The sequence below is a fragment of the Cygnus olor genome, chromosome 1, assembly GCF_009769625.2.
Source record: "Cygnus olor isolate bCygOlo1 chromosome 1, bCygOlo1.pri.v2, whole genome shotgun sequence".
Classification (NCBI taxonomy): Eukaryota; Metazoa; Chordata; class Aves; order Anseriformes; family Anatidae; genus Cygnus; species Cygnus olor.
Genome location: NC_049169.1, coordinates 135,858,292 through 135,882,962, shown reverse-complemented (window position 1 = coordinate 135,882,962; position 24,671 = coordinate 135,858,292). Strand labels below are relative to the sequence as shown.

Here is a 24,671-nt window from a genome sequence, read left to right as displayed (position 1 = left end):
ATCTGATAATCGTTTACAATTTTCAAAAAATAAAAGAATTAGAAAACTTTACATTACTTTCCAACATATTTGTCAATAGAGAAAATCAAAATAAAGCTTTTATTCTCATCATAGTTTTAAAACATAAGTCTTATGACTGATCAGAACTTTAAGACTTCAGGAATATCTTAGAGTATCCAAATGCTTTGAAGCATAGTTAACTTTTTCAGAATTCTGATTGGAGTTGTGTGTTGAAACACGCGCATACTCAGCCTCTTTTAGCAATTCTTTCAACAGAAAAATAGATACATCTTATTAAAATTATGCTAAAATATATTAAAATAACCATCCTCGACTGGAAGAAAAGTATTGAAATTGTAAATGTATTCTTAATTATATATAACAGAAGTGTTAAGTTTTTATTAGGAAACCATGTATAGAAACATAAAAAGTATGTATAACAGTATATGAACTCTGTTTTTTGACTTAATTTCACACTCCCAGTGTTTGGAGTTCACTGTTTTCTCAAACAAAACAAAAAACCACAGTGAATACAAGTTTTGGAAAATATTTTTTTATTATAAAATGTACAGTATATTGACCTTAACATTATAAAACACTGTAATGTATCAGAGTCTTGTAAAGACCAATAATTTATAAAATGAGACCAAATTAATTGTTACTCTTTCTAGTCTCATAGTCTGATTTAAAAATATATATATAAAATATATAATGAATGATTTGACTGGAGCATCCTTAGTAGCTGGAAAAGGCTTGTTCATATGTTATGGTAACTAACGTCTGCATGTATTTTTATTAAAATAGATCACTCTTATTGCTAAGTTAGTCTTTGATTTTGAAGAGCTGATAGAAGAATGAACAGAAAGGTTAGTAATCATATTTTATAAGGCTAGATTATGTAAAAGCACTGCAGGGGATAAAGAAAAATATGTTACTCCAACAAAATACTAAAGCACTTCTATCACTGCAGCTCATTTATTAACAGTTAATACTTCTTTGGTACTTTTAAGGTGCTTGTTGAAATAAGGAGTAGCTTTGGACTATGGACAAGAATAGACTACTTCAGGTCTCAAATGCTACTGGATAGCATGAAAAAACACATTATACTGCCTTAACAATTTAAAGACCTTTTCCAATGCATTAGTCTCCTCACTTTAAGTATATCTACTGCCTCCTTCTATTGCAGGGAAGTACTATCATGTTGAATACAAAAGCAATGCACTTCGCATGTATATAGAATTAATTCCTTTTCTTTTCTGCCCTCAGCCTTCCTGGCTTTGTTACAGACAGTACTTTCCTTCTTGTACTTCCTTGGCAGTGACTTGAACTCTAGCATCCAGCCAAAGGCATTTGTTTTAGTGTTAGAATATGTGTATGTAAGTTGTTTTCGAATCACTGCCGAGTATATTTTTAGCAGTGCATTTATAGAAGCCTGCATCCCTTTGAGAAGACTGCTGGATGACTAATGACCCCTGAGGGTGAAGAAATTTGTTTCCATACAGACGGGATTGAGCTCCTGTTGTCAGATGAGATTTGTCTGGAAGCTCCCAAGTTATTTCTGCTTTAGGAATCCCAATGGCCATACAGTTCAGTTTTACTGAATTCCCAGGCCTGGCATAGATGACAGGTGCTGGCTCACTGGTGATCCGGGGGGGATAAGCTATCACAATGACAGGTACATTCATAACAGAGGTGCCATACTCCGTGGACACCTTGCACAGGTAAGTGCCCCTGTCAAATACAGAAGCCTCACGCACTGTCAGAGAGCCATTCTCCAGGAGGGAGAAGCGACCCACAGCCTGGGGGGCATCCAAGACCATCCCATTGGGCAGTGTCCAGGAGATCTGTGCCCTTTGATTTGGCTGGGTGATGCAATGGAGCTGCAGAGTTTCTCCATTGATGATGCTCACCAGGTTGTTGTACTGGTTGCTGATTTCTGGCCTGAGTCCCACCTTCAGGAAGACTACCCGTTCCACATAACCTCCTGGGTTTCTGGCTGCACAGCGGTACGTCCCAGCATCCCCTGCAGAGAGACCACTGATGTGTAAGATCCCATCCCTCTTATGGTAAAATCTGTGCAGACGGCTGCCACTCAGCACTTCAGTGCCATTGGGAAGGATCCAGCTTGTGCTCGGCTCTGGGTTCCCCTGGACTGAGCAGTTCAGATTGATGCTGTGCCCAGCAATGGCAGTGATCCTTTCATTGACAGGGTCCCTGAAGGAGGGTTTCTCCAAATGGTCTGTGATGAGGAGTTGCACAATCAATCTCGCTTCCCCTCCTTCGTTCCGCCCAATGCATATGAGCTGCACCGCATCTGTCTGCCTCACCCCTCTGATGTCCAAAGTACCATTCCGATGCACGGTGATCCTGTTTCCATAGTAGGGAGCTGGCAGGATTACTCCTTCTGGAAAAGCCCACAGGACCCGTGGAGCTGGGATACCTTCAGCTTTGCAGTCAATAAGCTTCCGGCTGTCCCTGATGGCTGTCTCCCTCACAGATGTTATTGCACTGAGATGCCCATTGATTCTGGGAGGCTGAACATTTACATGGATCCAAACTATTTTCCGATCTTCTCCAGCACTGTTCCGCACTACACAAGTATAGTTGCCACTGTCAGATCTTTGGGCCTTTTGGATGAGGAGGGTGCCATCCCGATACACCTGGTATTTGTCAGATAGGGCAGGAATGGGCCTGTTGGTTGGGGAAAGCCAAGTCACTTTGGGAGTAGGTTCTCCTTTGGCTTCACACGCTACTGTGACAACATCACCATAGGGTACATTAATAATGACATAAGTTTTGTTCTTGATAGTTGCAGGCTCGGCCACTACTTTGACCCGCACTTTCATCTCATCTTTCCCAATCTGGTTCTCAGCATAGCAGGTGTAGTCCCCCTCCTCTCTCAGTCCAACATCATTGAAATATAGGGTTCCATTATTAAAGACCACATATCTCTTTGTCCGGCTGCCACTGTCATCTGACTGCATGAAGGTATTGATCATGCTGCCATCTGGGAGACCCCAGGAGATCTCAGGATTTGGTAGCCCAGTAGCTACACAGTCAACTTTCAGGTCCCCTCCATACTTGACCTTATGGTTATTCTCATTCTTATGTTCTATTTTTGCTGGTTTCATCATCACATTCACTTTGAGGACCACATAGTCATCCCCAATCTTGTTGCGGGCCACACACAAATAGTCTCCTGCATCTTTATCTGTAACTGAATGGACAACCAAAGTTCCATTGCTGAATACTTTGATTCTTGTCTCCAAGCTACTGTAAGGAAAGAAAGGAGAACAGGACATGAGCAGCAAAATCACATTTTAGGAGTTAGTAATTGAGTGTAACGTGGGAAAAACAAACAAACGACAACCCAACAATATGGAAAAAGCACAGGAGCATTGCTATTGTTAGATAATTAGATGGTCTGAAATGACCAAGATATTCACCACCAAAAAAACAAATGGAAAAAAATAATTCTACTCACTCATAACCGAACAAATCTACCCTGTTCCGTTCAATGACTTTAATAGTATTCCTTTAGTTTTGACTTTTCTGACTACATGTACAGAATTCTGTAACATTCAAACGTGCCATATCTGAATAATATACTCCACACAAACCTAGATGGATCATAATTATGGAGTCTGGCACTTGGGTACCCAGTTAAAAATAAATAAATATGTACTATTTCCTCTGGCCCCAGGTACAACATTTTAAACCCTCAGAGCAATCTCAAAGAAGCAAAATGTTCAGACTCAATAATAAACAGTAGGTAACCTCTAGTAATTTTACTTTAAAATGACCTAAGCTTTGAAATATGGGAAAAAAAAAAAAAAAAAAGAAAAAAAAAAGATTTTCAATGTGCTATTGAAAAAAAGCTATTATTCCTTTCCATTTCACTGTGGAATTGGTGCATTGTGGTCAAAATTCATTTCCTCAGTAGCTCTACGGTTTTCTCCCCAAAGAGATCTACTGTATTAGAAAAATAGTCCACATAAATCTCACGACAGTAAATGAAAGAACTATTTTGTTGCAATTGCTACGAAACATAAAATTAATTCTGGATTTTGTACTACCTATGGGCTACCCAAATACATTTTTTGTCCAATTAAAAAAAATGCTGACTACAGTCCACTATTAAGAAAGCTGTTGACAAATGTGTATTTTGATTTCAGCACATTTCTCATCTGTCTACAATGATGAAAGAGAATTTATTGAGTAGAAACTGTTTCCAAAAAAGTCTTAGGATATTTTTGTTGCTTTGAAGAAGTCATATTTTACTTAATATTGTGAACATTGTAGAAGGTATTGTTTTAAGTAGAGACTTTACTGTGAGGTAACATTTATTTACACATTTTTAAAATGCTCATCATTACTTAAATCATTATGATTTCTTTGTCCTATCTTTACAGTGTATAATGATTAGTACAGCAGATACATCAATTTCAGTGATCTCAGTTATCCTGGGGAAAAGCGGGCATCTATGCAAACCCTAATTATGCAACTAAGCACATTGGAGCCATCAGACTTTTTGCTACATTTACAGAATGGCTATAAAAGGCAAATAGTGGCAGCTTATCCTAAACACTTAAACCTGACTTTTCAATAATACTACTGTTTTCAAGAGAATTATGCTAAATTACAACTTGACCATCTTTTGATATAATTTCCAATTCTTCCTTAATGGTTTAAGGCCTAATTCAAAACTCACAGAAATCAAGAATGAAGCTCACACAAATATGAATGGTCTTTTCTCTAAGTTCATACAAACTGTAATTTAGCTGCAACACCTCAAATAGTAATTTACCTGTGTAGGGAGTCGATCATTCTTTTGGAAGGTAACCTCCATAATATCCGAGGCCAGGGGTCACCAGAAGCACTGCAGTCCAAATGCAGAATGCTGCCATATGTTACATCTGTCCTCTGAGGAGAGCTCCCGGTGATCTTAGCATTAGAAGCTTGCTTCTTCACATGCAGTTGAATCATTCTCCTGGCAGCTCCCACCATGTTAGCGGCAATGCACTCATACGTCCCACTGTCCTTGGGGGACATGTTGCGAATATAAAGAGTTCCATTGGGAAAAACAAACAAATTCCCATTGACAAACTGGGAAGGTCGAATATGTGTGCCATCAAAGAGCACCCAACGGATGCTGGGAGAAGGTGCTGCTTTGGCAGTGCAGTGGATGTTAATACTACTACCAAAGGGCAAGGAAATGTTCTCTTGCTTATCTTGGTGGATGATGGGGGGTAAGGCTGCAATGTGGAGCCTCACTGCAATGCTGTCAGCTCCTGCAGCATTGCTAGCTACGCATTTGTATACTCCTCGGTCTGAAAAAGTCGCTTGCTTGATAGACAAGGTTCGATTTTCATGAAGCATAATCCTGCTTTCTGTGGTGGTGACTGTCTGCAAAATTTTCCTGTCTGGGAAAATCCATGAAATATGTGGGCTTGGAGTCCCACTTGCCTGACATTCCATTGCTATGGTCTCTCCAAAATAGACTGTGACATCTCGATAGCGGGAAAGTAAAATTTTGGGCTGGTGGGCTACAACTGTGAGCACAATAATCATTTTATCTACACCATGTAGGTTCTGAGCAGTGCACAAATACTGTCCATGATCCTGAAGCTGAGCATTTCGGATAAGGAAGGTACCATTTTTCAAGACTTCAAACCTTTGTAACCTGGTGTTGGTTGTCATTACAGCTCCTGGGAAGGTAAGAAGACAGAAATAAATGGAAAATCAAAGGGTTTGTCTTTAAGACATATGTCACTGCACTGAAAAAAAGCTTATGGAAAAATATAGATTTACTTAACACCAACTACATCTTCAGATGGATCACATGACATCTTCGGACACTCTCCTTGGTCTTTGCTTCTATTGCAAAACTAACCATAATAGCTTGGCAAGTCTGTACAGTGTGGGAACTTTTAGGGGCTTTGTACTTTGGGATTCCTCTTAAATCTTCACATAATTTCTTTTTTTATTTTGAATATGGAGATGATACACACATCAATATTTAAGGTAGTAATGTTAACAAACCCTTATGCACAAGCTTTGTCATCATAAATTCTAACTGCTGTGAATAATCACTTGGTTGCTATTCCTCCTTCAAGAACCAAATTCATTATATGTTAGAATTTTTCTTTTACTATAAGAAATACTACAAAGATATTTTTATCTGTAATGACTGCTTGAAATTGGTCACATTGTTTCTGCAATGATTAAAATGGACATAAAATGTCATTACGTGTTTTTCAGTGGTTTGCAATATTTCTGTAATAATGTTGCATTTCAATATATAGATATAATTTCCATATTAGATATAATATATCTATATAAAACCATAAAAAACTAAATATTTGTACCCTTAAAACTGTGTAGAAGAACATTTTTTCTCTGTCTTACCTGTAGATACTTTTGTCCAAGTAATAGAAGGCTTGGGTTCCCCTACTGCATCACAAGGGATAAGAACATCTGTTTCAGCAAGGATGGATATGCTCTGAGACCCTTTTGAGATAATTTTAGGTCTTCCTTTGGGTGTCCTGAAATTGCTGGAAGATTGAATTATAGATGCATTGTGTGGTGTAATGCCTCCCACATGAGGCACAGACTGTACTTTTTGATGATGATAGTGGACATTTTTAAGAGGCTGAACTGTAGTAAACATCTGGGATCTTGTGCGCTGAGAGAGAAAGGCTGGAGGGGTAATCTTCAAAATTGCTGGTGGTGGTGATGTTGTGGTCATGGTCTGTGGAGGCACTGGGATAACTGTAGCTTTCTGCACTGTAATCCTCGTAGGGGAGACTTGGCCAATCTTCTCATTTGTGTCTTTGGGGACTAGCTGACTAGGGACCGCAGGTTTAGGACGCATACTTAAGTGAGGGAATATCCTTGTTCTGTTGAAAACGAATGGCATTCTGGAACTGGGATAATAGGACATCCCTTGATTTGGTAGTCTCCCTGCTGTGCCTCTGTTATCTGGAACATAGTTATTGCCAAAATATCTTGAATTAATATTGTATCTGTTCTGACCCTGATTACCAAACTTGCTTGCAGTGAATGCATTTGTTCTGTGAAATGGAGTGGCTTGTGTTGGGGTAGTTGTCTCTCTCTGAAGGGCAAAAGATTTTTTGTCCTGGATAGTATGCGCTGCATATGCTGTTATCTCTGGTTTGTTTGTGTAGTGAAGAGGCTGTTGTGTTATAAAATAACGAAATGAGCCTTGTGTTACAATATATGGAGGCTTCAGTGTGCCTCTTACTGGAACATGCTTTGGAGGCACAACAGGCAGTCTTCGGTTTAGGCTTGGTATCATTCCAGCAGGTGGATGGGGAAGGTTTGGACTTAGCAATAAACTGTTGTTTGACCTGCTACTGTACGTCTCTTTGAATTGCTCCTCTTTAGACTGTATGCTAATCCTATTTTGGCTAGAGAAAGGAGTGGGGTGTACATTCTGTCTTGAGCTCACTACCATTCTGTCACCTTCTGCTTCAACTTGTTTTGTTTCTGACAACCCTTCTTGACTGAAGGCATTACTGCCCTTGGTGGTATAATGAAGAGAAGGATATGAAGTGCTTGAAATAGATGGTGGAAGAGTAGGAAGTTTTGTAAATGGAATAAAGACAGTGGGTGTATTTGGAGGCTTTTCAGCTGTCTGCAAAATGCCATGTGACATAGCTTCCTTTTTATCCAAGGAAGGTGGTTTTGCCCTAGTCTCAGAAGCAACAGATTTCTTTGTTTCTATAAATGAAAAAGTTTGAGTTTCCATAGTGCTGAAGGAGGAGGACAGAGTCAGCATTTCTTGCTGCTGAGGTGGCTCAGTTATTGCTGGTGTTTTTAAAGTTACTGTGGGCTTCCACGTCTCCTCTGAAACTGAGACATCCTTAAAAACTTCAACTGTGCCAAAAGGAATACTTAAGTCTGTCATAGTGGGATACATCAGCTGGAATGTTCCAGCAGTGGTTTCATTAACCACAACTTCTGAGTCAAAAAGGATGTGCTCTTGAGATTCTGAGTAAGCAGATTTTGTAGATGATATCAAGCTGTTCCTATGCTCAATGGTAGCTGTACTTGATTGTTCTGCCTCACCATCTGTAGCTTTAGAATCTTCTTCAAGGCCGTTCCCTTCAGATACATTGTCTGATAAGTGGTATTTTGGCACTTTATTTTGCTCTGGTTTCAGAAGTGTACTTGACTCTTTTGTGGGAACTGTGTTACGTACAACGTATGATGATGAAACTGTGATAGGTTCAGTCACTGGAAGTGCCATGTTTTCAGGAGCAGCAGAGAGAGTCACATGTTTTTGTTCAGGTGGAGAAGCAGTAGGCCTAAAGAAAGAAGCTGTGACCACCTCTCTGATTTTGGTTGTTTTCTCAAGTACAGCTGGATCGGTAACTAATGAAGGAGTGAATTCCATATGCTCCTCTTCCTTAGCCTGTATTTTGACGCTGTTTTTAAGATCAAGGTGTTCAAGAACTGCAGAGGAAGTTTTGGTCACAGCTTCAACTGTAGATGTTCTTGGAATGACAGGCATTGCCTCTGTGATTGAAACAACTGTGTGGAAAGGCTTTGTTCTTTGTCGGATTCTATTTGGCCTCAATCTCCTCCTCCCATAAGGCCTTTTCCTAGCATGCTGAGTAACAAGTGAAGGTGTGGTCTTTCTATAGGGTGGTGTTGTTGTGGCCACAGTGGTCAGTCTGCTGATGGAAGCAGCAGTTATCTCTTCTGTTTTTTTATGAGGAGCATTAGTGCTTGTCAAAATGAATGTGGGGCCTGGTTTTGGAGAAGCCAGGTCCTGTTCTCTTCCATGAAAACTCTCTGCATAACAGCTGGATGTGCTTTCTTGAGTCACTGTATTCCTGTGGGTCTCTGGTTCTTCCTTGCTCATGGATGTGACAGCTGGAAAAGTTGTACTTAAGTCTGCTATTTTTATCTGACCTGTGGATACTTCTCTGTGCTGATGTATCAAGTCACTGCTTTTTTCTGTAACAAATGGAGAAACAGATGAGGAAATGGCAGTAGCACCTACAGAATCTGTTGGGATGATATCATCCAGCTGAGAAGGCAATAACATTATGTTGTCAATGCTCATCTGATCCACTTCATTTAACTTCTCACTTGTCTCCAACACGCTATGAAGATCTACAGTCTGAGATTCAGCTAGGACAGTAGCATCAAGTGGTAGCTCAGCAAAAGCAGAATTTTCCTCTGATGTAGAAGATACAGTTGCATCTGCATTTTCCACTGTGAATGGACTGCTCTGAATATTAGGAAAGGTAGTTACTGTTTCTTTGGTTAGAGGTTCTTCAGTGACAGCCTGAATATTTTCTTTGATTACAAAAGAATTGGTCCTGTCATCCTGATGCTGCTGGCCTTGGGGTTGCACAGTTGCAGAGAGAGGAGTCAAATATGGACCTGATATAGGGATCTCTACAGAGTATGTACTTGCAGGTGTTTCTAAAACCCTGTAGTCAGGGAAAGGTTCAGTTTCTGAACCTGTTACTATGGGCTGGACTGAAAATGTTTTACTGCTGTGGGAAACAGTGACTGAGAATGGCTCATCTTCACCCAGTGGTGATGCATCAGCAGAGGAATCTACCACATCAGCTGCTGTCTCTGAAGGCAGAGGGCTGGCTACTGGATGAGGGACAGGAGTAGTTTTCTGCATGAATGATGGAAATGCTGTTGTTACAGAAATGGCTGCAGCTGTAGTTGTTCTAGGAAGATTCTTCCCACGGACTTTTGCCAAAATGTCAGCCCAATGCTGTGGATTAATCTGTTTGCTTGCCATATTAATTCTCCTTCGAGATTCAAACACTCTCCGGCCTTCTGCAACATTGCTGTCTTGGGTTCTGTCAGTACCTTTCCAAATTTTCATTTTCCTTCTGCCTTTCTTTCCCTTTTTAATTTGAGCCTCTGGCACCTGGTCATTTTTTTGTTTAAAGGATACTTCCCGGTCCTTCAGGCGGTTCTTTCTGCGTGGGAACTCATCCACCCCTCCTGTCCCTGATCCCTCTCCATCATCTATGACCCGCCCTCTTGTTTTTGATGAACTTTTTGAGTCTGGGCGCTTTTTCAGTTTTATCCTTTTAAATGACCTGTCAGACACCATTTTATTTACTGTAACCCTTACGGCAAACTGATCTGATCCCTGCTGATTGACAGCCACACATCTGTAATGGCCACTGTCACTGACGTGGCTTTTTGGAATAAGCAAAGTACCATTATCCAACATATATCCTTTTGAAGAGTTCAGTAAATCATTGAGTATCTGGCTGTTTGGAAGAATCCAGCTCAACTGTGCCTCCGGCATGGCAATTGCACTGCAAGGCAAAACTATTGGATCTCCAACATTTTTTTCAACCCTCACTATATCCGTATCAGCTATCTGAATAGCTGGAGGCTGCACAAGAAGTCTGTAAGCCCTAATGTCCATATCATGTCTCACTTGGGCAATGCAATAGTACAAACCAGTATCAGTGTAACTCACTGGTTTGATTACTAGCTGACCACTGCTATGAATAGAAAACCTACTGCCTTTCTGATTAAACGGTGCCTGCAGTTTAGTCCCATCTGGAAGGAGCCACTGAATAAAAGGGCTCTCAGAGGCTCTCACTTTGCAGCTCAGCTGACACTCTGACCCTTCCATGACGCTCTGTGCTGTCCTTGTGCTCTGATTTTGCTCTATCATTACCCAGCTTCTCTGCTGCCTGGTGTCTTTCGTATGGATTGCCTGAGAAAACACAGTGAAAAAAGACAGCACCACTTTTTTCCCTGTACTTTGGCGCCTGTTTAACTGGATACTTATAAGAGGTTGCATCACCCAGGAAGGCTCAGCCATTATTTGAGCTTTTACGCCCGTGTAATAAAGAGCATCATAATCCGAGCCTTGCTTGTACCGATAGCTTATTTTAGGCTCTTTGCTGAGCATAAGTTCCCTCTCTAATTTGACAGGCACTTCACTATAATAAGCAATAAGCTTCCACAATTTTTCATAGTTCTCTCGATTCATTGGACATTCAAAATCCAGTGAAATTGTGGCATTTATATCAATCTCCTGAGTCTGGATTTGATTCCACTGAATTTTGGTAGAGCCTGTTGGTTTCTTTATTTCACAGTTCAGATGCACTACATTGCCATGCTCATCAGTCATATTTAATGTAATGTTCCACGGAGAGGACTGAAACTCTACCAGAGGCAGTTCATAACTGTCACCATCTTCTTCATCTTGAGTGCTGCTATTGTGCCTTAATGAGGACTGAATGATAGGTTTCCTACAGGAAATATCTTTCAAGTTTTGGATATCTTCTTTCTGCAGCTGTTTTGGGCTGTTGCACTTAGGGCAGAGCTGTCCCCCTTCAAAGGCTTTGTCTTTTTTGCATTTTAGAACACCTGGAAGACAAAACAAAACAAACAAACAAACAAAAAATGACAGGTAAGCTGTAGAGTTGGCGAACTCTCAAGAGTGCCAAATGGACTACATGAGATAAACATTATGCCATGTGACATATAAGCAAGGTGTTTTAAAATGCTGCCTCTTTATTTTCACAGTTGAACAGGCCTGTTTCTCCAACTGACCGTAGTTTCTTCTGACTTTAATGAGAAGTTTGAATGCTCCATCCTTCTGAAAATTAGTTTCACTGCCTCTGAATAAAATTACTAGAAATTGAAGTGTCCAGAGCAACATTTTTAAAGTCTGTTAATATTTATGCTGTATAAAAAAGTCTGCATGTGTACAGTGACAACCTACCCATCTATCTTTTGGACACAAATTGAAGAGGACAGAGTCCTCTCAGCTTTCAAAAATGCAGCATTTGCCTGAGAAATGCTGGATTTCCTCATTAAATAATTCAGGAGGCTTTTTATTTTTCTCTATTCATTAATAGTAATACTGGCAATATACAAAAAATTCTACTGTATCTACCAAAATGTGCTGATTAGTTCCTATACTTACAAGCTATTTGACAGCAGCAAAAAAAAAAGTACTTCTTCCCTGACATCTGAAACAACTGCAAACTCTGTAAATATAAAATAAAAGATTAAACAGAGGAGTATTAAAACAGGAAATGATATCCTTGACTCCTTGCTTCTACCTATGCCAGAAGGATTCTTGTCTGCCAAACAACAGCCATGTATTTATGTTTAACTTGTGCTGCTTACTACAATGTCAATGTTGCCTTTCATATTTACTTCGGAAATATGCTATGTTCCAGTTTTTCTAGGAATAAGTGTTATGCTGATCGCTCCTGAGGAATGAGGGATCTTTGAATGAATGAACAATAAAGGTGGGTTCTAACATAAAATTCTAGGACAAGGGGAAAAGAACTGGCAAAATTTTGTAACCTTTTCAAACAGGAAAATATATGCTTTGCCTGTCTGACAGATCAGTTTTCTTGAGAAGTTCTCACAAATGTAATATATAAGTGAACCAGTCTACCACTTGCAGATTCAAATATGATGCTTCAAAGACAAGGAAAGTGCATTCCATGACAGAACTGGCACACAACCAACTTGGCATATGCCACACTGGTCCAAGGAACATTATTGTGTTTCAAAGAGCACTTCTATCACTCTGTGTTGACAAAATTCCCAAAGAAGTCAATGTTATAGTTATATAAAGATACTAAAGCTGTCATGCATGAAAGTGGCATGGACTAATTCTCCTCTTTCCAAAAATCACTACCATTTTAGTGCAGAAAAGAAATCAAATAAAAACAGTAACAAGCCATCACTGTACAGGGAAAGGAAGCTCATCTAATATTTCATCATTATTACTTAGAGTGCATCTTCGGTACACTTAGCATATCCACTCATATGATCAAGGAGAGTATATAAGAAGATTAAAGTGTAAATTACATAAATATAATACCTAAGTTGGATACCTCAAGTATCAGTTCAATCAGGGACACTTACACTACTCATTAAAGTACCACACATCCCTAAAACTATTGTTCTATAGCTATGTACAAAAATGCCATGAATTAGATATCCTAAGACAGCAAGACCCATCGTCATCCACTACACATGCTCCAAATCATTATATAAACCTTGTGACTCCAGAACTCATCTGAAACATCTTCAGTTGCAATTCAATGACAATTTCCTCTTAAGAGTCTACCAGCAGATCTGGTGTAACACCCATCCCTCTGGCCTACTATACCAAACACTTAGCTACCTGACATGGGACATTGGTGGACTCAAACGCCTAAACTGAAAACAGACATACAAAAAAAAAACCATTTAGTGGACTCCTGATCTAAGCACTGTGATTCTTATCTCACATCTAAGCCTAAATGAATCATAGAATGATTTATGTTGGAAGGGACCTTAAAAACCATCTAATTCCAAACCCCCTGCCATGGGCAGGGACACCTTCCTCCAGACCAGGTTGCTCAAAGCCCCATCCAACCTGTCTTGAACACTTTCAGGGATGGGGAATCCACAGCTCCTCTAGACAACCTGTTCCAGTGCCTCACCACCCTCAGAGTCAAGAATTTCTTCCTTATATCTAATCTAAATCAACTTTTTTTTTTTTTTTTTTTTTTTTTTTTTTAGATTAAAGCCATTTTAGATTGAAGCCATTTTTGTTTAAAGCCATGAAGGCAGACCTTCCTCTGAAAAAGGAGCAGGACTGTAGGTGTTCTCTGAAAATACTTAAAATAGATTGCCTCCCTTAAAAAAGTAAGGTGTGGTCAATGAAGAAACACTAATAGACAAGAAGGATGGATGAATAACAGCCTTAAAGTTAATAGCCTGAAGTTAAAGAACTCTTCCAAGAATTTGGAAATCTAATTTCCATTCCTTCCTTAGACAACATCATAGTGCGCATAGACATCATGTAAGTAATGATTCACAAGAAAAAAAATCTATTCATATGGAGAACAGGGGAAACAATATTAAACATTATGAGTTGAAGAGGCTTTGGTAATTTTGCTCTTACCTCCAGAAACTTCATTCCATTCAAGGAACCACTTTAAGCTGCAATCACAAACCCACGGATTCCCATGAAGGTAAAGATTCTCTAGTAGTGGCATACCCTGAAACATCTCTTCAGGCAAGGTCCTAATAGCATTTTCAGATAGGTAGAGATGTCTTACTGTTGACAGTTTGAAATAATCAAGGATCATAAATGTTGAAAAGGTGTGTGGGTGAAGCTGCTGGAGCAAATTTCCCTCCAAGTGGACCAATCTCAGAGAAGTTAATCCATCAAAAGCATTTGGATGAATAAACTCGATTCTGTTGTGGTCCACGTGCAGTCTCATTAAACTTGAAAGTCCATGGAGGGTTTGACCAGTTATGACTTTCAATTTATTGTAACTAATTTTGAAAACCTTTTTAAAAAAAAAAGAGAGAGAGAGAGAGAGATTAGTTTTGTATTTAAATCCAAACAGAATAACAAACACTCAGAAGTTTTCCTCCCACATTCAAATATCTTTTGCACCACTGAAAAATGATATGCTGATCAAAAGAGGGAGAATACAAATAAACATTAGTTGGCATTATCAAGTACGACATAGGCATAGTTAACAGAATTCTAATATTATTTTTGAGGGGGAGGAATGGTACCTTAATCCTAGGAAAGGCACTACAAAAAAACCACTTGTTTTTGTCTTAAGCAACTTACTGAAGTTAGAATTTGTGAAATTTAGAAAGACCTGAGCATTACCTGTAGAGACACGAGATCTTTCAAAGCACCATTAGGTATATTCTGAATGTCATTTCCATGTATCATAAGCAATTCCAGTTTTGTGAGTCCTGCAAAGGAGTTTTCATATATAGACTGTATACTGTTAAACCTGGAAAAAATCACAAAATGTGTAGTTACATTTCACACACTGACTATCATGGACGGCAAAAGTAAAATTAGTATAACCTAACTATCAAGAAAACTTGAATGGATCTTAGTGCACTGTCAAAGAGCCAGAAGGTACTGAAACATTTTTACAAGGCCAAATATACTTAGTTCATGTTTATATTAAAATTTCTTTTAAATCAATTTGTGGAACTTTAACCATAATTTAAAACTAAGAGTAATAAATAGGCGTTTAAGTTCTAATAGTTGTCAGTATGTTTTTCCATGCAGCTCACTTTATGGAATGGCAATAAATTAATGGCCTGTATCCAACCAATGATGCTATGGAGCCTGGCAAACTAGACATGCTGCAATGTTGCCAAAACAACATCTAACAATAAATGAATAAAGACTTGGACAGAGGACATTAAAAATGGATATCTCCCAAACAGCAAGAGAAGCAGGAAGTCACATCATTCTTACCTTACTGCTACAACATGTAATTGGCTGCATCAACCAATTATATAAGATCTAGGAACTGAACTTCCAATTATATAATTTGAGCCCAATAACTCCTTTTAGAGAAGTAATGTAGAAAATCAACTTTTTGAAAACAATTCAGTTTCACTTAGGACTAACAAGGCAGGTTTTATTTGCCAATATGGAAGCCTTAAGTTTGGCTGCCTAGCTCTGCATTTGGGTTTTCCATATGTAGATACAAAATTAGACATATGAGCTAATCTGGGCATGAAGACTCCAAATTAAGCATCCAATTTTAAATATCTTTTCCTATTTTTAATACTTTCTTTCTAGACATGAAGGAAAGAGAGAGAGAGAAATTTAAATACTTTGAATATGGAGGAAATACTTTTAAATTTTCATCGTTATCTATCTGAAGATTCTGAACTTGCTAAAAATTCAGACGTGTTTTGATATTTTTAGTCCTACTACAGATCTTCCAGGCTTATAGCAGTAATCCTATTAAAATTCCTTATGTTTACATCAGACCTTCTAAAAAAATAAACAATCTTCTCTAAATATGAATTTTTCCTAAATTATTTCCAGATAAGAAAATAAGCTTTACCTCTTAAATATACAGCAACTTGAAACAGAAAGATTCTAAAAACACTTCTCAAAAATGAAAGAAATGCAACAGATAAGTACGACTGTTTCTTCTTGGCAGAGGAGACAACTCAGAAAATGTAATTTCTAGTGATGAAAATAAATAAAAAAAAAAACAGGAAAGGGCTTTTATACTAGCAGTATCAAATAATTTACTTAAAAACAGGATAGAACTTCCAAAATGCCTACACAATTTAGAAGCTTACACACCATTTTCAAAACCAATTTAGGGATAGAATTTGTCATAGAATGTTTACGTATAGGGGAGAGGTGACTGTAAATATGTGTGGTTTTGACTGTGGAGAGGAAAAGGAGGGCGGTTTGATATATTCTACAAAGACAGAATTTATAAAGAAATATGACATTAGGCAGGCTTCAAAGAGAGCTCAAAATTAATTAGACTAAAGCCATGGAAAGAAATGAATGTAGTTTGGATAAGATCTGGTGTGTTTGTATGAAGTTGTACTGAAGTTGAATTTTGCAGTGAAGAGATTACACATTTTCAGTACCATCATAGCCTACAGTGTTCCTGAGATTTTATTTCTTTAAATTTTATCATGTTTTCTCAGCTTCAGAGTCAGCAAGATAACTAGACATAAATGTCACAGAGAGCTCCAAAGAGACCACATAATTATAATTCTTCCTACCATGAGCTCTACTATATGGAAAGAAAATGAAGAGGAAGAGACATTGGTTTCCATGGCAGGTCGTGTAAGAGTTGAAGATCACAGAAACAAGGACATGGATTACTGGTCAGGCTCAAAAATATTTTCATTTCCCAGTAAAGAGGCATATAAGGCCACTTGAAGACATACCCGCTGGTGGATAGCACTTGGCCCCTCTGTGTTGCAGATTCTTTGGCAACAGCTTTTCAATGAAGCTGCTTAAATGACTCCCTTTGGAACCATGTGTTTACATTAAGACTAAATCACATGACTTTGTGTATAAAATTTTATTTTCTCAGAGGGGACCATGAGTAACTAAACTGATGGCAGATGGCCTGAAAAAAATATAGGGAACATTCCTCACACTACAAAATGTTATAAGGCTGACCCAGTTGGACGTTTGCTCTGTACTATAGAAATTACATAGTTATGTATCATTCCAGTAATACTTCCACTGATTTGACTATGAGCCACTGGGATGACTGAAAAAATGGCATGAAAATACAGATTTCTGTAATACAGTTTTACTGAGTGCAGGGGTATTGTGAGACTAAAATCAGACTTTAGGTGGATAAAGTAGTGGTGGATAGACATTTTAACTACAGAGGAGCAAATAAATTAATATCCCTACTATTAGTCATAGCACAATCATTTGCAAGTTACAGGCCCTGAGGCTAGGGAAGGAGTTCATACCAGGTAGAGAGATGGCTCTGCTACCAAGCAGAAGAGGACTGAGCCTCTTTTGCCATGCTATGTCGTACAATGACCATACACAGCACTTTTGTGATATGCAGCCTACCAACTGTCCCTGCCTTCTCATCTCAGACAAATGTAGGTTGGAAATACTCTGGCAGAGGAAGGTGATTTGGAGCCTGAGCTCCCTCACCCCAAAACAGTGTTGTCTGCTTATATTGCACTTAAATTCTTAGAAAACAAACAAACAAAACAAAAACAAACAAACAAACAACTTCAAAGGTTATGGAATAACTAGTCTTTATGGTATTGTTTTAATATATGCTACTTCATTGTGCTCCAAAATGCGACCTGCTTACATTACATAATTCTACTCCTTCTACATTTTTGTGTATCAGGTGTAATAATCAACATCTAGTAGAAATCCTCCCATAGTAGGTTTAATTCAATATAGTTTTTAAACACTGTAAGACTGCATGTACTATTTGCCAATAAGAACTGACACCATCATATAAATACTTATTTGAAAGTATTACAAACTTTCCTTTGAAATATCAGGGCTACACTAAAACTTCCTTCATGCCAGTAATGGTAGTGTTTGAAATACAGAGTGTGGAAGTAACTACTCATCTCTGCAATTCCACTTAAAAAGTATACACAAAGATCCCAGTATGCCGCATGCGTGTGAAGCATTCCAGGATTCAACACCAAGAACATGAAACTGTTTGCTACAAACTGCAATACAAACCCAAAATTGATCCTTTCCACATGTTTAGAAATCCTTGCTGGCACAGCTGCTAAGGACCGAAACGTGCAGTGGACTTCGGTGGGGACGTAGCAGGCGCAGGGGTGGGGGCAGGCCAGGGCACCCGGCAGGAGCCCCAGCGCCAGGATCAGCACCACGGAGAGTGCCCCCACCGCGGCCCTCTCCCGCATCTTGTCGGCTCGCCTTGCCTCGCTCCTCCTGGGATGGCCAGGGGACACAAGCAACAGACGACAGCAACGACGACAAAGGGAGACAGAGAGAAGAAATGAAGGTTTTTTAATGCTTTTGAAATGCTCTGTGTACCATGAGTTGCTCTGCAGCGTCTCAGAAGGTCAGTAGACAATTATGGCTAAGTTCAATTGGGAAGAGTTTTTATTTTGTCCAAGTCGCTTGCTACTTCAAAGTCAACTTTTTTTCCCATAACTCATTTCAGTACCTATTCTACAAAAGTTATGCAGTCTTCTTATTCTAGTAACTTTTGTAGGTTTGCTCTATATGCCAAAGGTAGCATTTGTCTCACCTACAAATTAGAAAACTTCAAGGGAAGCATCTGGTTCAAGTGAGTTGCCATGGCTCCCTCTACAGTCAATCAACGAGAGAGAAGCAACCCATATTCACCAGAAGGTGAGTAATATCAGGTATCTACCTAGATAGGTATCTACCAATCAGGTAACTACCTAGAAATAGTACAAATCAGCCTCCTTAGGTCCCTAACTAACCCTTAGATCCCTAACTCACCTAGCCTAGCTGCCTAATTTTAAAACTGTCTACTAACTTCCAGAAGGGTAAAACCAGGCTAAATAAATCCCATTCATAATGTACATGGGAAATGGTAACATTGAGAGAGGCAGAGAGTGAAAGAAAGGAAAGTAAGAATTGGCTGGACACAGATCTGGACTCTGTCATTTACTGTGCTATGCTGGGCGTGCTTTTACCCTGTAATCTTAACCAAACAGGAGCTATGAATGCTCAGAATTGATAGAAGTTGACAATTGATTTAGAAACATAAGCACAGGCCTCCAAGGAAATGTAAACAAGAAAGTCTGTATTTATAACCTTGCCATGTCTATCAACACCGAGGTTCAGATTTTCAGAACTGTGTCTAAACCCGCATGACGAGACTCATGGAGAGCTGTTCAAAGAGGCACACTACGCTGGAACAAACCCAAAATACTACTGTTATTGAGCACTAGCCATTTCTGAAAATAAAGCCAGTGTGTAGATGTCTAATTACAGATTAAGCAGCCTAACTTTGGAGAAGTTAGTTTGAAATATCCTTACTCTTATCTACCATGAGAAGAATTTGAGCTCTTCAGATTAAAGCCATGCAAGAATGCAAGCTACTATTAGAAGCAGAAATTTGGTAGTCTCGCTCTTGTGTAACAGTGTGACAAGGAGGGAAAGACATTCAGTTCTACTAGAGATTATTAGTTCCATTAGTTATTGCTTTTAGTATAAAAGTCAGATTTTTTCAGATCTGCTAGCAACAAGACACATTTTTTTTTGTAAGAGCGTCATGTGCAAACTATTACAGTTCAAAGGAGAGGCTCATCGGCATGAAGAAGTTTCTCAAATATCTGTGGTCAAGTTAATGAGACACTTACCATTCTTTACAAAGAAAAATAGCTTTTAATTTGTTTGGAGAACATTCAGGTGCTGTTTTCCTTAAGATTCTCTTTCATAAAAAAAAACAACAAAAAACCTTTCAAGAACATCCTACCCACTCCAGTCCCGTTTGGGCGGGGGCACCGAGCCTCACCGAAGAAGCTCCTTCGCACAAAGGAAGCGATGCCTGGGGCAGCCCCCCAGCGCCCCAGCCGAAGCCCCCCCTCCGCACCTTTGCCACCGGGGACCCCTCGGGGGCGCGGCCGCACCGGCTGCGCGCTTCCGCCCGGGGGCGCCCTACGCGCATCCCTACGCGCCGCCCGCCGGCTCCCCCTCCGCCGCCGCGCAGCGTGGCAGCCCCCCCAGTCCCTCCAACCCCTTTTTTTTTTTTTTTTTTTCTCTTCACCGCGGGCAGACGCTTCGCATTAGGGAAGAATTTGCCCTCCGGGCTGAGCGGTCGGGCGCCGACACCCCGCGGCACGGCCCCGCGGGGGTCTCTCGCCCCCTCCTCCGTCCTGCCCTCGGCACGGAGCCCCCCTCCTCCATCCCCACACCCCCCAACACACGGAGCCGCTCCCGAGCCCCCTCCCCTGCCGACCCCGTCTCCCCGGCTCCTTACCTGCGGCCGGGCGCGGCGCTCTCAGCGGGCGCCGCCCGCCGCTCCCATGCCCCCGGGGGGCTTCGCGGCGGGGGGGCGGCTACCTGGCACGGCCTCGCGGCCCCTCCGGCAGCGGCCGGCTGAGGCTCATGGCAGCCCGCGGCGCCCCGCCGCCCCGCCGCCTTAGGGCTCCTCATCGCCCGTCATTTTGCAGAAGCCGCCGCCGTGATTTGGTGCCCCCGAAACGACCATAAGCCAGGCGGGGCGGTACCGTGCCGGGGGGGCGTGTGGGGGAGGGGGGCGGGTTGGGGCTACTCCCTTCCGAGCCGTGCCCCGATCCCCCCCGCGGGCTGCTGGGGGGCGCCGCGGTCCCTCAGCGCTGTCTGGAGCCGAGCCCGTCCGTCGGGGGGCGAGCAGGGGGGCGGGCGAGGGCGGAGGGTCCCCGCCGCTTGCCGGGCTGCCTGGGGGCGCAGCTCCCTCGGCGGCAGCCTCCCGCCGCCCGCGGCCACATGGGGACGAGGGGCGCGGGATGCCTGGGGAGAGGGGCTCCGCGCTCCTCCGCTGCCCCGCTTCCCCACGCCGGGCGCTGCTGTGCAGGGGGAGGGCGCGGCGGAGCGGCTCCTCTTGCGGGGTGGGCGGCCCCTCGGCGGGGGGGCGGGCAGGGGGCCGCGGGCGGGACCGAGGCGGGGGGGCGAGAGGGGGGAGACGAACCCTGGCCCCAGCCCGGGAGCTGGAGGAAAGTTTGGATTTGGGAGCGCTCGGAGCGCTGCGGGGTGCGGTTTACCCCGTTGCGCGCCCCTCCGTGCAGGCACGCACCCGGGTTGGCTGCGTTTGTGGACCTCGCTGTGCTCTGAAACCGGACCAGCCGGGCTAGATTTCTTGTTTTTCATAGAATCATAGAATCATTGAGGTTGGAAAAGACCTCCAAGATCATCTGGTCCAACCATCCCCCTACCACCAGTGTCACCCACTAAACCATGTCCCTAAGCACCATGTCCAACACCCCCTTAAACACCCCCAGGGACGGTGACACCACCACCTCCCTAGGCAACCCATTCTAATGCCTGACTACTCTTTCTGAGAAGAAATGTCTCCTAATTAAGCACAAATAACTCCTCACCACCATCGTTGTGGAGTTCTGTCACAGCACTTTTGCAGAGACCCGTAGCCAGTCTGTATGGGACAATTTCATCTCCTGTGTTATGCTTGAGGAAAGCCACACAGATATATGTGGGTGAATAGAAAGAATCTCAAAACTGCAGTAGAGAAGCAATGACAAAATGACAATAGCACAGGAAAAGGCAGCAACTTCTAACAAAATGAACCAGACCAAATGTAGATAGTCATGAATTACCTTTTTACCTCTAAAATACATCAGAGAAACAGACTTTGATTTTGCCAGGGAAAAACTGCAATCACTAAATCTTTAACATCCATGTCCTCAATTTTCCTCCTGTATCAGCATTTTTTTCAGTACACAAAAGTAAGTCTATTTCTGGTCCAGGGAAAAAGGCATCACCCAGGTGTACCACGGGACTGTTTTTAACACCATCATCTATCCAGTTACACTGTGTTTTTTGGCTAAACCCCAATTTTCTGTTCTCTAGACAGCCTATATACCAGTTGCCCTCATCTGTAGTAGAAAAACAAAGAATTCAGTCTTCCAAGACACGAAAGAGTTACAGAAATCCACACAGATCCCTCTCAAGCCAAAAGAATCCCTCTGAGTTTTGGCATGGAGCTTTCAAATTCCACCTTCAAGTTGAGTACAGATAGTAAATAGCATTACATTATAGACTGTAAAGCCTAGATACATTGTATGCTTGTAGACAAGTGTATAATTACCAAATTAATAGAAAGACTGGGAATCTGAGTTAACAAACCATTTTTTTTGGCTCTGAAACCTGTAACAGATGTGACTGTCAAAAAAGTAAAGGGACAAAAAATCCTTCAGTGGCTGATGATAACCTGTTGTCAGCATCTGAATTTGGACAAGGCATATCTTCCAAGTGCACTTATACACAATTTTGTAAAAAGGCAATACTTTTAGCCGTGGAACTTCTTTTAGAAAAAAAAAAAAAAAGAAGAAGAAGAAGAAAAAAAAAGTTAGATGAAAACTAGAAATGTTTTGAAAATCTACCCCAAAAAGTAGAACTTTTTGAGTTCTTCACCACAGAGAATGTTTCCACCATGCATCTCTGCTTGGCATGTGATATTTAGTCTCTACCAGTGTATCATCTGATCCCCCTGACTTATCCCCATAAAATCACAGTGTGTAGAGCCAGTTAAAATGCAGCCAAGAGGAATTTGACTTTACTAAGCTCTGACTGAAGAAAGCAGTACTAAGAGGTCTCATGCTCATATCTGTTTGAAGGCAACCACAGTTCATCCCTACACATAAACTGATAGTCCGTAATTACAGAAGGAAGGAATTGCTTTGCCTTAATGTAAGTCATATTTTGAACAAGTGTCACAGTAAATAAAGACAAATTTTGGTAGATGCTCTGTTATAGGATTGCAAACCATGGAAAATGAAGAAAACACATTTTTTGATTCATTCATAGCTAATAATTCTTTAATCAGTTATGTTATCAAACCAACTAGCGTGTGGAGTGATACCAATTACTGTTGGTATTGCCATTGCTATTCCTATTCCTATTACTCTTACTCATGTAATCATTTAAACAGTCCCTGAAATGTTACTTTCCAACACTTGCAGTTAAAATAATACCACTATCGTTTTTACTTTTTCATTATGATCCAACTACCTCTGGGAAGACAAGAGCTTGCTTCATTATCCCCTTATACAGCTCGCAGCTACCTTAAATATTATTACTAAGTATACAGTTGCTCTGTTACTGGGAGGAGAGCTATCTAAATACTCCAGTGATACATAGAGGAAGTTACAGCTGGCTTAGTTGTGATAGCCCTTTACACTTAACGTTCATATAATGGCATTTTGATTCTGAAAATCAATGAAGTTAAAATAAATCACATAGTAGGACCAAGCAGATATAGAAATATGCACAGCTAGAACTGGAAAAAAAGTGACACAGAAGACCAGGTCACCAGGGTAGTGTACTAAATACTTTATTACTTGGAATTTGAAATTTGAGAAGGGATTTCCTTAAAAAAGATGTGTTAAGCTTTGAGAGCAAGTTTTCAAACTATATTATAAATAAGAGAATACAAATATTAGTGACATTTTAAAATAACAGCATATAAATTACCAACATGATGCACACTGTTTTCAACATAAATAATTTTTCAGACAAGCCAATGTCAATACCAAAACATAGCTTGTGTATTAACAGTAAATACATCGACATCAACATCAACAGTTAAAGCCACACTGCTTTGACAAAAAAGACCATCCAGCTTTATTATATGTTTACCTTATTCCAAAGTTTTACATTTTTATGGGATCCAGCTGAATCCTGTTAGAAAATTATGGGAATTAAAAATATTAAGGACAGATTTATTTTATTTTATTTATTTATTTATTTTATTTATTTTATTGCTGTGCGGCAGATACAATTAGGGAGTTAGCAGCAATGGATTGTCCATGATAGGGGAGTCTTAGATTCTACATAGGCCTGGTCACATTATTTTTTCTAATTTGAAGTTTCAGGTATGTTTCAACAAAAGACATTTAGTAGTATCTAGATTGACAGCTGGTGTAAATCAGTATAATTTCTCCGTCAGTCAAGTGATGTTGGGTTGTCAGGTAGCTATTGTATTAAATATAACTCCAGTTATGTTGATTAAATATTTTACACAGTGGAAAGGAACATGCAGAGCGAATAAATGGTGAAGGTAATCATCCATGTCACTGTGATGTACCATTTCAACTGTGGTACCTGCTGCTTACAAAACACTTACCAAGTGGTAAGAAAATACTGGAAAGTAGCAAGGGAAACAATGTAGAAATATTAAGGAACTGTAGCGAGTAGCAGATGAGTTTCTCAGAAAGCCATTTCTGAAAGATAGCCTGAAGATAAAAAGCTATTCACATGAACAAGAACGTATGTGTTGTACGAGAGTGAAGACAGCAAACTAATGACATGCTTTTGGACAAGACTGGAGGCAGTGAAGGGGAAAACATGAATAACAGTTTGAGAAAGGGTATTATTAGAGCTGTCTTTCTTATTTCACCATCCTTCCTCCACTAACTCTGAAATGCCTTGACTTGGTTCAGATCAGCAGTGTTTGAGGGAAACTTCCTTCACTATCACTAGTCTTGTGGTTATTTAGCTCACATCGGGCCCTAGAAGCTACCTTCTCGTTCTGGCTGAAGCCAACATCAAAGCAGGGTGTGTTGGCAAGCTATTGTAGCACTGCTGCTCTGTCAGGAATTAAATTTTGATTTTTGTAAGATTGTCACCAGTTTTCCTGCCTGTATATTTTTGACAGTTTGGATCAAGGACA

General features: G+C 40.6%; 1 protein-coding gene across 2 annotated transcripts; it reads right to left on the bottom strand.

Annotated features, from left to right (window-relative positions):
* Window positions 1-546: 546 nt before the first annotated feature.
* On the bottom strand, window positions 547-20,862 carry MXRA5 (matrix remodeling associated 5). 2 transcript variants are annotated; one of them, XM_040534301.1, is made up of 7 exons: window positions 20,265-20,862; window positions 18,023-18,238; window positions 14,669-14,798; window positions 13,943-14,333; window positions 6,409-11,394; window positions 4,808-5,708; window positions 547-3,270 (listed from the first exon to the last, which is right to left on the bottom strand). In XM_040534301.1, exons 1-7 carry the CDS (start codon window positions 20,438-20,440, stop codon window positions 1,362-1,364), a joined length of 8,709 nt encoding a protein of 2,902 aa, XP_040390235.1. In that variant the 5' UTR covers window positions 20,441-20,862; the 3' UTR covers window positions 547-1,361. The 2 variants fall into 2 exon arrangements, with proteins under 2 accessions (XP_040390235.1, XP_040390224.1); XM_040534290.1 differs by having other exon boundaries at window positions 548-3,273; window positions 20,265-20,861.
* Window positions 20,863-24,671: the final 3,809 nt, after the last annotated feature.